We start from the raw sequence: 15,640 nt of genomic DNA on the forward strand, positions 1-15,640 counted from the left end.
ACCATTTTTCCCTCGCAAAAATATAAAGATGCACCCTTTTTTGTTTGATTATTTTTCCAACCTAAACCACAAACACGTAATGCTTAAAATAACAAAGACACACCCTTTTTTTTGGTTAAGCAGCATGCATAAACACAAAGAACAAACATATGCGTCCTTACACCATAAACCAAGTCACGAACTAGAACTATCTATAGCTAGATTTCTTCCATTCACTTTTCAATATCTTTCCATCCGCCCCACAGGTTACCAAAGCAATCCTTCACGCTACCAAACAAAGCGGTCTTGGGTTCGAGTCCCAGCCGCACCCTTTTTTGTTTGTTCATTTTTCACCATTTTTTTAAACACCATTCTCATCTGCCCAAAGCCAAACCTTGTGGGTCCCACGCGAAACGGCCATCAACGGTCCTCTTTTCAAACGCGTCTCCGCCTGGTCCCACCTAAAACAGCCGAGTCCTGGCGTTTGACTTGAATGAAACGGCAGACTCACGGAACGAGTCGTTGCACACATACTAGTGGCAAAACTAAGAACCATTCTGCTCTAGTGGCAAAACTGAGTGTTGCGCGGGCTGTAGTGGCAAACCAATAATTAACCCTAAACAGAATTGTATCGTCGGCATATTGAAGTATAGACAGACCACCATCAACCAGATGTGGAATCACTCCTTCAATCTGGCCATCAGCCTTGGCCCGCTCTATGAGTATAGCCAGCACATCCGCTACAATGTTAAACAACATCGGTGATAACGGATCCCCTTGGCGTAACCCTTTTCGTGTTTGGAAATAGTGGTCGGTGTCATCATTAACCCGGATTGCAACACTACCTCCATACACAAAATCATTTATTAGAGCGCGCCACTCTGGAGAAAAACCTTTCATCCTGAGTGTCCGCTGTAGGAAAGACCACTTAACTTTATCATACACCTTTTCAAAATCTAGTTTTAGAATAACCCCATGTAATTTCTTAGAATGCAATTGTTTCTTAGCCTACAATGCAACAAATTACGGATTAGTTTTTTACAAATTACTAGATTTCATCATTTTCTACATTTAAGATTTAGTTTTAGATTTTCTGAAGCTTTCAAGTGTCATTTTCGATTTTGTCCGCTACCGAGATGTTTTCTCCTTTATGGCTTTATGGCAGTGAGCCAGTGCCCGGCCCTTTCTTCGTCCCTGGGCTGGGACGACTACACACTTGGTCACACTCACTGAGAGAAGAAAAAAAATTGCGCGCTGAGCTCCGCACATTTTTCGATAAAGGGAATATATTAATATCAAGAAGATACCAATTACACCCAGCCTCTGCAACAACGCACCACCCTAATGGCACTACGGATGCACACAGCTAAAAAAAGGAAAAGAAAACTAAGAAACAAAAGTCCCGCTACAGTATCTCGGGCCTAACAACAGCAATACATCCACCACCATGACAACACCTGAATTACAGACTCTCCACAAAACGACGCCTTCAAGAAGGGAACAGTGCTCAAACACCGTCGTCGCCCGATCAAAGATCTTAGGTTTTCACCCTGAAGATAGTCCCAGCTCTCAAAACAATGCCTCCACCAAGGTCACTGCCAGGCACAACCAGTTAAGGCCAGACCTTGGGTTTTCACCCTGAAAGGTAGGACTCTGCGCTTCACCTGTGTTGCCGCCCCCACTTCCAAACCGCTGCTGTGAAGCCGGGACACCAAGCAAACCCCTCAACAGCGCGGAGACTTGAACCTCCCTTAGCTAGTCCTCCCCTCCGGCCTTTAAGAAATTCTCTTCTTCCGACTTTCATCATGGATCCATAGTCACTTGATGTCAACACAGAAAAAGAGCTTCGCGCCGCTCCCTCCAGAACCAAACGGTCGGAATAAACGCATGGGTGCGCACGACCGAATACCTCCGATCCAACAAACTCCAGGCAAAGCGTTGTTACATTCGCCGGCGGAGCCTTCCGGAACTCAACCCTCCGGCCAGATCACGAGTCCAGGCCTCCGGTAGGTCCTCCTCTTCACGCAAGAGAGGCCCTAGGACCGCCGCCTTTATTCAGGTCGGACCCCCACGTCGGCGACCATCCCGGGCTGGCCAACCCAACCCTCCACCGGCGACACCATCGCCGGCCCATCGCACCTGACGCCCGCCACCTGCCACCAGGTCGACGCCGTCACCGCCATCCAGGGCCGCTGCCCTTTGTGCCGTGATCCAGACCTTGAGGAGGAGCAGCACGAGATCCACCCCATCACCACCCGCCCGGCGATGCCGAGGCGAGGAAGGAAGGAGAGGATCGCGCCGCCAGGATCCAGGGCCGCGCCGCCGCCCCCAAACCGCCTGCCCGGTGAGCAAGGATGGCAATGGGCAGGGTATGGGCAGGGTAGAGCAATACCATACCCATACCCGTATAGTCGATGGGTACAAACTTCTACCCATACCCGTGCCCATGGGTATAAAAGTTTACCCATACCCATACCCGGCGGGTACCCGTACCCATTGGGTACCCGATGTGTAGGTTAAATTGTACACAAGTCACTCACAATTTTACATTTATCAATAACAAATTAAATTAAAAAATGAATTATCTCAACTCGAGAACAAGTAGTTTAGTACATAACAATTAAAAAATATGAAAATTCCATTCTCATATAGTAACTCGTAAGTAAACAAAAGTAGACGTGTCACGTAAGAAATTGACAATAAACGGGCAGGATATGGGTATACCCGCGGGTACAAAGCTATACCCGTGTCCTACCCATGACTTAACGGGTAGGGTATGGGTAATACCCATGGGCATGAAAGTGTACCCATACCCTGCCCATGCGGGTACGGTACCCGCGGATACCCGTACCCGTGGGTAAAATTGCCATCCTTACCGGTGAGACCGCGGCGAGGAACGGAGGAGAGAGCCGTGCCGCCATGGTTCCATGGCCGCGCCGCCGCCCCCATCATCGCCCACCCGGCGAGGCCGCGGCGAAGACGTGATGAGATGGCCGCGCCGCCATCAACCGCCGGGTTCCGGTATCATCCCCCGACGCGGAGGCGTGCCTCCTACCGCCGCCCCAGGGAACCGTGCGCGGATCCCCGCCGCCCCCATCATCGACTGCGCCAGGCTTCGTCGGCGGCAGCCTCAGGGGACGGCGAGGAGGGAGGAGGAGGGGGAAGGGAAGGCGGCGGCGGGGGGTTAGGGTTCCACCCCGAGTCGCCCTGGAGGGGACGACCCGAGCGGTTTCTCCTCTTGATAGGGACTGGAACAGCTGTATAACGGCGGCATCCTCGCCGGCGCGGTGCGACCGGCAAATCGACCAACTGTTCGATGCAAATCGACGGAGCTGGTCTGTCTTGCTTCTCCACGCAGTTTCAGCTTCCTCTGCTCCTGGGGATCACTTCCCCTCTCATTCTCTCGCTGCCTGCGCGGGTTCCACTGGCCACATGCACGCCATCTGTTCGACGCAACGCCTCTACGTGGTTAAACTGTTGCCCTGCCCAGTATGCGCATCTGTGGTGCGCAAACCTACATGCTTACATTGAGTTTTGGACATTTGGATTGCTTGTGGCTTCTCGGTGAGCAATTGTTCAGAGGGGCAAGTTTCATCCTTACAAACTTAGTACCTGATCTTACACATATTTTGAATTTTAAAAAATTGAAATAAAAAATTTGCATGTACTTCTTCTCGTGCTACGCGCTCATAAAGTTGTTTCATAAAAAATCGACTTGTCATATGACGTGTGTAAAAAAGACAAAACTCGGTGCCAAAAATAATGCTTTTCACAAGATAAGTTTTCTCTTTTTCACATAGACCAGAAAAAATATTGGTTTTTCGTGAAACTTGACGAACAAATATATATTATATTATACATGTAAAAAAATTGTTAAAAATTTTCAACATTTCAAAATATGATTTTTTGGTAGAGGAAGCATACGCCTCCGGGAGCAGGCCCGGGCCGACGGGAGTGCGGCCCGTGCGGCCGCACAGGGCCCCAAAATTTTAGGGGCCCAGAATTTCGAAATGGGCCTTCTGTATAGAATATAGAAATTTACTTCCGATGTAGACCATGGAACTAGCTCAGATCAGTTGGTTGGACCCGTGCTACAGTTTTAACAATGAGGTTGCAAGTTCGAATCATGAACCAACGCGCTGGCTATCTTTTTGTATTCTACTTGATGATTGATGCCTATGATAAACAAAAATACTTAACTATTAATTTTATTAGCATTGAATATTAGAAAAGATGCATTTATAAATCAAACTATACCTACTTTTGAAATAAATTTCTAGTTCAAGTCTTAAAGATGACAGAAACTTTGTATCGCGATATCTTGACTTCTCATATTCTAATTAAACAATTAACTTGCAAAAAATATTGCGGTTTTAATTTATAGAGAGTGATGTAAATTTGACATATGGATATTGTATTCCTCTCGTGGGGGCAATTTTTAATAGGCTTATCTATGTACATAAACTTTTTTGGGATGGTTTTACATGCATCAACGCCATTAGATGTAGGTCTTTTTTTTAGGACCATCAATCCGGTCGGGTTTTTAAACAATATGTTTCCTTTTGAAACTATTTTTAAGATAGAATTATCAGGAGTTCAAAATCTATGGGTGTCAAGAGTAGTTTTTCAGTTTGGACGTCCACTTAAAACATATATACACATATGTTATAATTGTTCATTAGTTATATTTTCTAGTGATATAGAGGCCCATTATAAATTTTCGCATAGGGCCCCGGATTTTGCCGGCCCGGCCCTGTTGTGGGTATACTTCATGGGTGTACCATTGACAGTGCCTAGATCCGGCAAGCCCGGGTGGCCCACAGATGGTGGTGAGGCATGTGGCCCATCGGGCGGCCTAGTTGCTGTTGATCCTGACGGAAGATGTCCAGCCCAGGAGCAGGGAGCCGGATCCAACCGACATTGAGGAGGAACCCGGATCCACGGAGGCCCATTAAGGGACCCGGATCCGGTACGACATAGATGGAAGGGCGGATCCTTGGCGTACACGGCAAGACATTGTACCGTAGTTAGGTAACCTGTATCCGGGTATGACTCTCCATGTAAACCCTAGATCCGTGCGCCTTTATAAGCCGGATCCCGGGAGCCCTAGAGGCAAGACCTCAACTCATTGTAACATCGCGAAAGCGCCCAGATAATTCCAGACAAGCAGCAGTAGGCCCTGTCATCGTGCAGGTGTTCCGAAGCTGGGTAAATCGCGTACCACCGTCCCGTGTGCACTCCGCCCTATGGCCCCTACTTCTTCTCCCCCTCGTGAGGATCCCTCCTCCGGGGTACCGTCGATTAGGCAACGACAGTTGGCGCCCACCGTGGGGCCTGCGGCGTCTGGAGGCCGGAACCGGGAGGGTTCCGCCATGGGAAGCTACGACGACACCATCGCTGTGGGGCGCGTCCTCTACGCCGGAAATCTGCCGATCGTCCCTCCGGACGAGTGTTGGATTCCGGCTAGGACAAACCCTGTCAAGCTCTCCATCGTCCCAGTTGGCGGCATACACATCTTCATCGGGAAAACCGTCGATTCCGACGGAAACCCACTGGTAAGTAACGCAGACGCGACCGCCGCAGAGCTGGACGCAGTCGCGAAGATCCGATCTGAGATGCAGGAGCTTCCCAAGGAAGATTCCGCCTCGGATCTGAAAATTTCAAAGCCCACCCAATCCGCCCCTGAACAGGAAATAACGGTGGAAGACCAATGCAGATCCGCCTGGGTCTCCCTGGTGTTAGAAAAGCAGAGGTGCCACTTCGTACACTTCTTGGCCCATACCGCCGGAACCGCCCCTCAAGAAAACGGAGCTGGTCCTGAGCAGGTAGAGGCACCGGAAAACGACGCGGATCCGGATCAGGCTGAGCCTGTCGGAGAAAGCGAAACTCCGGTTGAAGAGTCGATTTTGGGCAATCTGAGCCCAATTTCCGGAGATACCCCCTCCATGGATACTGACGAGTTCAACCGCAAGCTAGGGGAGTACGGTTTCGGTGATCAGCCTGATGTCGACTCCGCCCAGCCTAAGCAAGTACTTGCAACCGTAGCGGCGCTGGGAGAACCTGGATCAGAAGGGGCAACCAACCAATCCGACCCTCAGCCATCCCGCCAAGGATATCCAATGTCACGGGAGCGACCCCGCAGGGATTCTTCCTCGGAGGAACTCCTGTCACCTGAAGAGATGGTTGCGCAAGCAGGCATAGATGCAGTTTATCGCTCGGATATTCTCAATAAGCCAATAACCCCTGGCGACGCCGCAGATCCAGAGGCTTTAGAGGCCACTAGAAAGGAGATGCTGGCCACAGCCAAGAAGATCGCCAATACCGCAGCTGCTATATTGGATGAGAGGGAAGAAGCTGCGCATCTCATGGATCGCTTTGAAAGACAGGATCGCGAAATCACCGCAACACTCGAGCAAGTCAAGAGTATGAAAAAAGAGTGGGAGGTGAAAATGACCTACGCTCAGGCGGAGGCTGATAGAATCATCAGAGAAGCAATCCCTCCCCGCAGGATCAACTTCGCAACCCCTGTCGAACAGCAGCCGCTCGCAACCCCAAAGGACAATATGACGAAGGCTGCAGAGATCTTGAAGAAAAAGAACGAGGAGATCGACATCGACTACGTTCGCACGCTCGTCGCTTCAGCAATGAGGCAGCAGAGTAAGGCAGACACTTCGCGCAGATTGGAATCTAACCCGGAGCATTGCGTCTCCACTGCGCACGACGGTCGCCATCGAGATGACGAATCGCGAACCGGATCTTCGGAACGCAGAAGGATAGCCAGAGAGCACCCAAATCCAATCCCCGTCCCATCAAGGACGCCTCCATCAGATCCAAGAAAGGGAAAGGATGCAATGTACTCTGGACGAGACAAGTACCGCAACCCCTCTCCTCCGCCTAATGGTTACCCGCGACCCCCTCGCCGCCGTAGTCCAGCCGGAAACACCAGGCCCCCAGGGCATGGTGGGATTGTTATCCGCGACAACGTGCTGCCAAGAAATAGAAACAGGGAGCGCTCGCCGGAACCTCGCCGGAACCAGAACAACGATCGTGAGCCCGAGCCCAGGAGGAGTCGGAATGAGGAGCGCGACCCGGAGCCTCGCCGGAGCTGCGACCCGGAGCCTCGCCGGAGCTGGAACGACCAGGGCAGCCAGCGCCATGGCGAAGGCAGCCACAGAAGCTGGAGCCAGCACCGGGAAGGCCGAGGAGAATCGGAAGGCGGAAGCAAGAAGTCGGATCGACCACCTCGCAGGTCTCCCTCACCACCACCTAGCGGTGGCGGCGGAGGTGGAGGCGGAGGCGACGGCCGGAGATCTCGCTCTCGCTCACAATCTCCTCGCCACGGCCCGCGCGACGCGCGGGAGCGCCTTAACGAATACAGAACCGACTACATCGGTCCCAAGTGCTTTGGCAGGATGATTCGAGAGGAACCAAAGCCAAGGATGAACCTCAAGCTACCCGGAAACCTGAAGCATTATGATGGCACCGAAAGGCCGGATACCTGGATTGAGGATTACTATAATGCAGTAACCTTCGCCGGAGGAACCCCTAACATCGCCTGCCGCATGCTCTAGTTGTACCTTGTAGGTCCAGCCCGGATCTGGCTCAGTGACCTCGAGAAGAATTCCATTTTTTGCTGGTTCGACCTGAAGACCGCTTTCGAGAAACACTTCAGAGGCACCTACAAAAGACCTGCCACGGCAAGCGACTTGCAAGCCTGCATCCAGAAGAAGGGAGAAACCTCAAGACACTACCTCACACGATGGTTGGCATGCAGGAACGAGTGCGAAAACGTCATCTTTGAACTAACTACATCTTTGAACTATCGGCAACGCTGCCGGGAGCCGAATTGAATTTCCGTCATCTTTGAACTAACTACATCTATATCTATATCTATACCTACTAATAAAGGAAGGAAGGTTTCTCCCCATTATTTTCGTCCGTTTTTTGAATTGCCCATATTTTCTGATGAAATTACAAGGTCTGCCACCGGTAAGTCAAAATTAAGGCTTCGTCATCCCCTCCCCGGAACGAACACTCCCAAACAGAACCGTCCTAGACGCCACCCTTGTGATCTCTGGCCACCGGAGTCGCCGCCTTCTCCGGCCGGTGGAACGGAACGGCGGTTGCCCCGAATCCACGCCCGTCTCAGGTGTGCTCCCGCGGCTGATTCCCCTTCCCCGCTGCCTCCGGATTTGACCGGTTGCAACACCCGTCTCCCTGCAGCCGCCCCATCCCTCCTATGGCGAGCCTCCTATCCAGCCCCATTGTCCTTGCCGACTCGCGCACGCTCGATTTGGTGGAAAGCGATGCTCGCTCGCTGACCTGAACTTGCTGTATGCCAGATTCTGTTAGCCGAGGCCAGCTTGAGGAGCGCGTCCGTGCTAATTCACCCCTCTGTTTGTTGACTACCTTTGTTTCACTTGATCCAATTAGGAAAGCGTCAGTATTTTAAGACGCCCAGGCAAAACTGGTCTGATGTTGGTTTCTAGGGAATTAATGTCTTTGCTTTACTAGCTGCATATTCAGTCAGTAACGCCATTGCTGCGAAACAAATTGAATACTGAGGCAATCACACAAATGACAGAGGTATCACAAGCTCAGTCGCCTACTGCCGCTCGCCGGCATAGGCGAAGGGAGGTGGGGGGAGGAGGTGCAGTGGAATGCGAGGCTTTGCAGCGTTTGAGTTACATCTTTGACCTGACCATCATCCACAAGGATATCATGTCGTCCACGCTGCACAAGTGCCCCGCCCGCCGCCCTGATCGAGTGATCGTGCTCCCGTTCCACAGCTGCCACGATGGAACGATGCTGGCGTGCGTGGGCCGGGCGTACCACCACGTGAACGTGCGCATGCTCCGGAGCGAGGCCAGCGAAGAGCGGCGTCGTGCTGGTGCTCACTGCATTGAACGCGGCCATGGAGGGATTGTACATGATCCGGTGTGGCATGTCAAAGTTCATGTATATTGTATGTATTTGTACGGAGCACATCATCGTGACATCAGCATGATGTCGTTATGGAAGTATGCATCCGTCCGTCCACCCCTTTCTTTCATCCACAAAATGATTTTGTCAAAATCTGTGTTGCGCTACCGGCCCTTCTCTAGAATCAGCAAAAAATAATCCAAACTTTGGCATCGCTGCGCTACGGGGCTTTCTATAGAATCAGCATGTGCTACTAGGCCGGTGTTACAAACTGAGCCGGGAATCCGGGATATGATTCTGATGAAAAGAGTGGTTGTAGTTCCTCCTACCAAAAGCAGGATATCACAAATTCATCTAAATTCATATACATATATAACCAGTGGCGGAGGCAGAACTTAAACTCTATGTTGTCATTTTAAATCTATGATGTTAAATACATGTGTTTTGACTTATTTTAAAATATGTTTGTATTATTTTTATACCAAAACACAAAGGATTTGCCAGAAACCTGTGTGGTTAATTGACCACACATGCCACAATACGCCACTCAGTATAACCATAATGTTTTTTTTAAAAAATAAGTAAGAAGTCACAGCGGCAGGCAAGGAAAGAAGGGGAGATAGTCCTCGACGAAAGGAGGAGGACAATGGTGCACTACATGAAAACGCCACTGTGTTGACGGCCTGGAGCTATGCCGAAGCTCCTCCGCCGTTAGCCCGACTCCGTTAGCTCTGGCGCGCCAACGACCGCATCGATGTCGACGGCCAGTTTTAACACACGACATAGCGGAGCTGTGCCGATGGTTTATCTATGCCGATTGTGTTATAGCTGTGCCGGCGAGCAGCGTTGCCGATGGTTGTATGCCGAGGGTCACCGTCGGCATAGTCCTATGACGACGGTTTTCGGAGCTACGCTGACGGCAATCACCATCGGCACACCATCGTTTTCCTGTGCAACGCCTTCGATTTTCAAATGGAATAGAGGAGTTCCATTCCACCCCAGGGTGTGTGACAAACACGACAACAACATCATTTATTAAATCAACAAGACATCGCATCAAATTTTAATTAAAAATAAACCCGCCGCAACGCGCGGGCATATTTCCTAGTAGTATCAAAATACTGAACACCATGCATCATTCAGATCGCAAATAAATCCAAATTGTCAGGAAAAGGATGGTTGTGCCTATTTTTCGCAAGGTCAAAGGCTGAAAGTGAAACCTTCTTAATCTACCCGCACAATCTAAGACTCCGTTCGATACTAGGGATTTCTTTCCAGATGATATTGAACCGTTATTTCTGAATTCCAAATAAAACCCAGTACCCCATCTGCACTAGTATTCTAGCCTCCTAGGTTTGTTTTGTCAACCGAGGGAATTGCTTAACTGATCTTTCGCTGATATTGTTACCTACTTGGCTCTGGTTTGCAGGACCGATGGCGCCAGAGATGCGGCCGCACTTGCAGCCACCGCCGTCATGGTCGGCCATCCCACTGGACCTGGCCGTCCTGGTGCTCCGCCTGCTCCCCGCATACGTCGACCGTGCCCGCTTCGCAGCGGTGTGCCCACAGTGGCGTGCCGCTACGAGGCTGCCCCTTCCTCCGCCACACCCGCTGCTCGCACTCCCCAACGGCACCTTCTACAGCCTCCCCTACATGAAACCCTTTCGCTTCCCTGGCTGCGGCTTCGCCGGGTACCAGAGCGCCTGCGGCAACTGGCTCGTCTTCCCCCGCGACGACGGATGCTTCCTGGTCGACCCCTTCTCCAGGGCCACCGTGACACTCCCTGCTCTCTCGTGCATCCGTCTCCGGCTTCCGAATGTGGTCACTGGACGGATAGATTTAGATAAATTGGTCTACCCTACATGGATGCATATGAGAGAATCAAACAAGCAGCTTCACATAAGTAAGATAATCATGTGCTCGCCAAACCTTGTTGCTGCATTGGTTGGCGTTGGACCAGTAAGTCAGATTCTAATGTGCCAGCCAGGGGCCTTGTCGTGGTCAGTACGCGCGTACGATAGGTGTAAATGGTTCGAAGACATGGCGTTCTACCAGGGCAAACTCTACGCCATTGCTGCTGACGAGAACCTCCTTGTCGTGAACATCAGCGAGGACCATAACACTGGGGATCCACAGGTTTCTAAGACTGGTCAAGTCATCAAAGGTGATGGACGCCCATGGCTTTATTCAGCTGTGCTCGTTTTGACAGCACTATGCTCTGCAAGAAGATCTACCTGGTTGAATCACGTGGGGCGTTGCTTATGGTTCGCAGGACGATTTGGTGCCAGTTAGTGGATGGGGAAATCGTGGCTCGACGGACGAGTTTGAGGTATTCAAGGCTGACTTGGAGCATTCACGATGGGACAAGGTGACGACCGTTGGGGATGACCAGCTGCTGTTTCTAGGGCGAAGGTGTTCCAGGGCCGTGTCCGTGTCTCAGTATGACATCCCAGGCGATAGCATCTTGTTCTTGGATGATGATGAGGAGAATCGTGTGGAGTATGCCTATGGGGACGAGAACACTTCTTTCAGCACCTATTACTTGAGATATCGCTTTGTCAGTTCTGCTCTTTCAAAGATTTCATGGAAACGTGGCGATGAGATGCGTCTGGCAGTATGGCTCTTCCCTCAGGACTGATGAGGATTTATACTGTTTGTCTGATATTTCTATTCATGCTATTCAGGACCGATTGATGTTGTTGTTCAGCGGTTATTTTGCAAGCTGCTCGCATGCTAATGTTATATATCTGACCGTGGCGGTATTGATGTTCAGCGGTTCCCCTACAAGCCGTGACATGCAGTAATAGTATTTATCTGCACTTTGTTACTCTGTTAAGTGCTGTGCATCAGGTGTTAAAAAAAAAGTGCTGTGCATCAGTGGTTGTCTGAACTTATTCTGTTCGTTGCCTACTACTATGAATACTATTAGCTGCATCAGTTCTCTTGCGATGAATGATGCTAAACATGTATCGCTGCTTATATGTGTGCTATCTTAGGCATGGTGGTATCTTCGTCTTTATTTTTGGTGACAATGGCACGGTGATCTTTCTCACCCTGTAGTGACTAGAATTCCAGATTGTTAGATTGTTTCATGCTCAAGTTGCCATCCTGTGAACATATCTAACTTTTGATGAACCTTGGATTGCGTGTGTGGTTTGACTGAACTTGGAGATTCAGCTAGTCGGTGCTTCAGAGTATTTTACCTTTGCAATCAAAGCTAATTTCTTGGCCCCTATTAGTGATCGAACATTGTTGCTCTGTTCAGTGCCGTGCATCAGTGCTTGTCTGAGCTTATTGTGGTGGTTACTACTTTTACGAAAACTGCTAGCACCATATTGGTTTCGAAATCCTGTGCTGACTATTGTGCCGATGAAGATCCTAAATGTGCTAGTATTATCTTTGGCTTGGTGGTATCTGACCGTAACTGTTAGGTCTGTGTCGTACTCAAGTTCATATCTTCTGATGATGGTATCCAACATGTGATGAACCTTGTGCTGCATGAGTGCATGTGGTTTGACCGAACATGGAGATCCAGGCGTCCAGCTACTCAGTGCTTCAGAGTATTTCTTGAATCCTTTCACTTATCGAAGGGGATATAAATCAAGCTTCCATGCATGCAATGCATACGTGCTGAGCTATACCTGACAAGCCATGGTTTCTGTGTCGTGGACCTTAAACATACGCGAAGTTAATTCGAAAAGCCATTTAGAAACCCCGACTTTTTGCTTACGATTCATGTACGGGGTATATATGCTGCCATCCAACCATGCATTGGCGAAGCAAGTTTTCCTGTGGCGTCTTGCAAAAAGTCCTGTCGCGTCTGGCACGACATCAGTCAATAATATGGTTCTCTTCCAGTCTTCCACGAAATGGTAAAGTGAGTTTTCCGTTGAAAAATAATTGTCCCAGCTTTCGTTTCTTTTGCAGTGAATGAACAGCCCATACAGATTGGTTGGGCCTGGGCTGCACACATCCACAGCTGCACTCACTTACATGATCCCGTTCGGGCAGACAGGCAAGGCACACTCCAGACTCCACTCCACTCCCGCACGACAGCAGCGACCAACTCACCGGCGCGGCGGCGCGAACGGCAAACCGACCGCAGCATCGACACCGGGACGGCGCTGATCTCTCTAGGTACCCGCCTCTTCCTTCTCCTCACGCACCGTCCCGCTTTCCTCCTGCTAGCTCCCGCCATGGATCATGGCGCATTTGGGTGGTTGCGCTGGGGGATTTGGCTGCCTGCTCCTGCCGCGTCCGCTGGCCAGACGCACCAGGGTGCTGTACGCATTGACTATGCGGAGGGACAATGCTGCTATGTCTTACCCGTTTCTTGCTCTGGGGGTGTCACTCCCCCCTTTCTCTCTTGGTCGGCGCTGTTTCCACTGCCCGTGCATACAATATGTTCGACGGAATGCCTCTCCGCGGGAAAACTCCTCAAAATAGGATTTCGCCCCGCGGGAAAACTTTTGCTGCTTCGTCATTCTTTGCGCCTTTGCCGGAGTAGGATGATATGTCGGCTGATAATATTGCCTGCTTGGCTCTTGTTTGCAGGACCAATGGCACCGGAGACGCAGCCGCACTTGCAGCCACCGCCTTCCTGGTCGGCCATCCCGCAAGACCTGGCCGTCCTGGTGCTCCGCCTGCTTCCCGCATACGTCGACCGTGCTCGCTTCGCCGCGGTGTGCCCACAGTGGCGTGCCGCCGCGAGGCTGCCCCTTCCTCCGCCACAGCCGCTGCTCGCGCTCCCCAACGGCACCTTCTACAGCCTCCCCTACACCAAGCCCTTCCGCTTCCCTGGCTGCGGCTTCGCTGGGTACCAGAGCGTCTGCGGGAACTGGCTCGTCTTCTCCCGCGACAACGGGTGCTTCCTGGTCGATCCCTTCTCCGGGGCCACCATGACGCTCCCTGCTCTCTCATGCATCCGCCTCCAGCCTCCAAATGCAGTCGCTAAATGGTCAGATTCAGATGATGGAAGGGCTAGATTTGCTGACCCTTACATTACATGGATGCACATCAGTGATGAATCACACAAGCTGCACATAAGTAAGCTAATCATGTGCTCGCCAAACCTTGTTGCTGCATTGGTTGGCATCGGACATACCACTCAGATTCTAATGTGCAAGCCAGGGGCATTGTCGTGGTCAGTACGAGCGTACGATGAGTGTAAGGGGTTCGAAGACATGGCATTCTACCAGGGCAAGCTATACGCCATTGCTGATGACGAGAACCTCCTTGTGGTGAACATCAGCGAGGACCATAACACTGGCGATCCACAGGTTTCTAAGACAGCTCAAGTCATCAAAGGTGATCGGTGCCCATGGTATCACGCTGTGTTCGATGACAACATGATGCACAACCAGAAGATCTACCTAGTTGAATCGCGTGGGGCGTTGCTGATGGTTCGCAGGGCGATTTGGTGCAAGGTGCCTGAGCGTGGAGTGGATAGGGAAATCGTGGCTCGACGGAACGAGTTTGAGGTATTCAAGGCTGACTTCGAGCGTTCACGTTGGGACAAGGTGACGACCGTTGGGGATGACCAGCTGCTGTTTCTAGGGCGAAGGTGTTCCATGGCTTTGTCCGTGTCTCAGTATGACATCCCAGGCGATAGCATCTTGTTCTTGGATGATGATGAGGAGAATCGTGTGGAGTATTCTTATGAGGGCGAGAACACTTCTTTCAGCACCTATCACCTGAGATTTCGTTTTATCAGTTCTGCTCTTTCAAAGATTTCATGGAAGCGTGGCGATGACATGCGTCTGGCAGTATGGCTCTTTCCTCAGGACCGTTGAGGAGTTATACTGTTAGTCTGATATTTCTATTCATGCTGCTCCCAGTCCCAGGTTATCTGAAAACGGCAGAGATGTTGAATGTTCACTAGTTATGTTGCAAGCTGGTCAACATATTATCTATCTGACCCTGGTGGTATGGTGTTCAGTTGTTCCCCTAACCTGCCATGAGATACATTAGTAGCGTATTTATCTGAACTTTGTTACTCTTTTAAGTGCCGTGCATCAGTGCTTGTAAGTTATTGCGGTGGTTACTACTTACTACTACTGTGATGGCACCAAATGCATAAATTTGTTTATGTCTACTCCATTCTTGATTTCTCCCATCGTTCCTGTTGATTTTGGAGTATCTAAAGGTATTTATTCTCATGGAGTGAAGCCACATTACAAGTTGCCTTGGGTATCAAAATTTAAAAAAAAGGTTTACCAGTTGATGCTATAATGTGTAATGTAAAAAACCCTTCCCGTGGTGTTTACAAGGCACTTACGTGCATAGACAGATATATACCTCCTCATTTGATCGAGTCTGGAGTATATGAGGACTTTGCAAGCACAAGCTTCATGTGTATCATCACCAAGGATGATCTGCCCATGGAGGTGGTTATTATCTATGCAGTTGAATATTATTTACTGTTCATAGAAAAGTTGGAATAGAAAGCAATGAAACTACTTAGAACTTCCTGAGGATTCAGGATTAACCTGAGAAGTTCTAATTCAAAACAAGGTTTCAATTACTTCTACTGAAACCACTGAATCTACTATCCATGATAGATAGTTTGGAAGGTAAGATAGTTATTTTCAGTTGGAAGGAAACTTTGCTCACATAAAAGCTTCTGACATGGATGAACACATTTATATAAAATTAAAACTCAGTTACTTTGCACAGGTTTCCTAAAGTAACTGTTTCTTACCAGCATAATTTCCGACTGCTCGATCCACAGTAAAGATTA

At 50.1% G+C, this 15,640-nt stretch overlaps 1 protein-coding gene and 1 pseudogene across 1 annotated transcript; both read left to right on the top strand.

Annotated features, from left to right (window-relative positions):
- The first annotated feature begins 10,335 nt into the window (after positions 1-10,335).
- Positions 10,336-11,539, top strand: LOC127339606 (probable F-box protein At4g22060; annotated as a pseudogene).
- Positions 11,540-12,891: 1,352 nt separating this feature from the next.
- LOC127327595 (probable F-box protein At4g22060) lies at positions 12,892-15,000 on the top strand. Its single transcript, XM_051354370.1, has 2 exons — positions 12,892-13,038; positions 13,456-15,000. The coding sequence occupies exon 2, from the start codon at positions 13,461-13,463 to the stop codon at positions 14,691-14,693; it is 1,233 nt and encodes a 410-aa protein (XP_051210330.1). The 5' UTR covers positions 12,892-13,038; positions 13,456-13,460; the 3' UTR covers positions 14,694-15,000.
- The last annotated feature ends 640 nt before the right edge of the window (positions 15,001-15,640 follow it).

Source organism: Lolium perenne, chromosome 1 (genome assembly GCF_019359855.2).
Source record: "Lolium perenne isolate Kyuss_39 chromosome 1, Kyuss_2.0, whole genome shotgun sequence".
Lineage (NCBI taxonomy): Eukaryota > Viridiplantae > Streptophyta > Magnoliopsida > Poales > Poaceae > Lolium > Lolium perenne.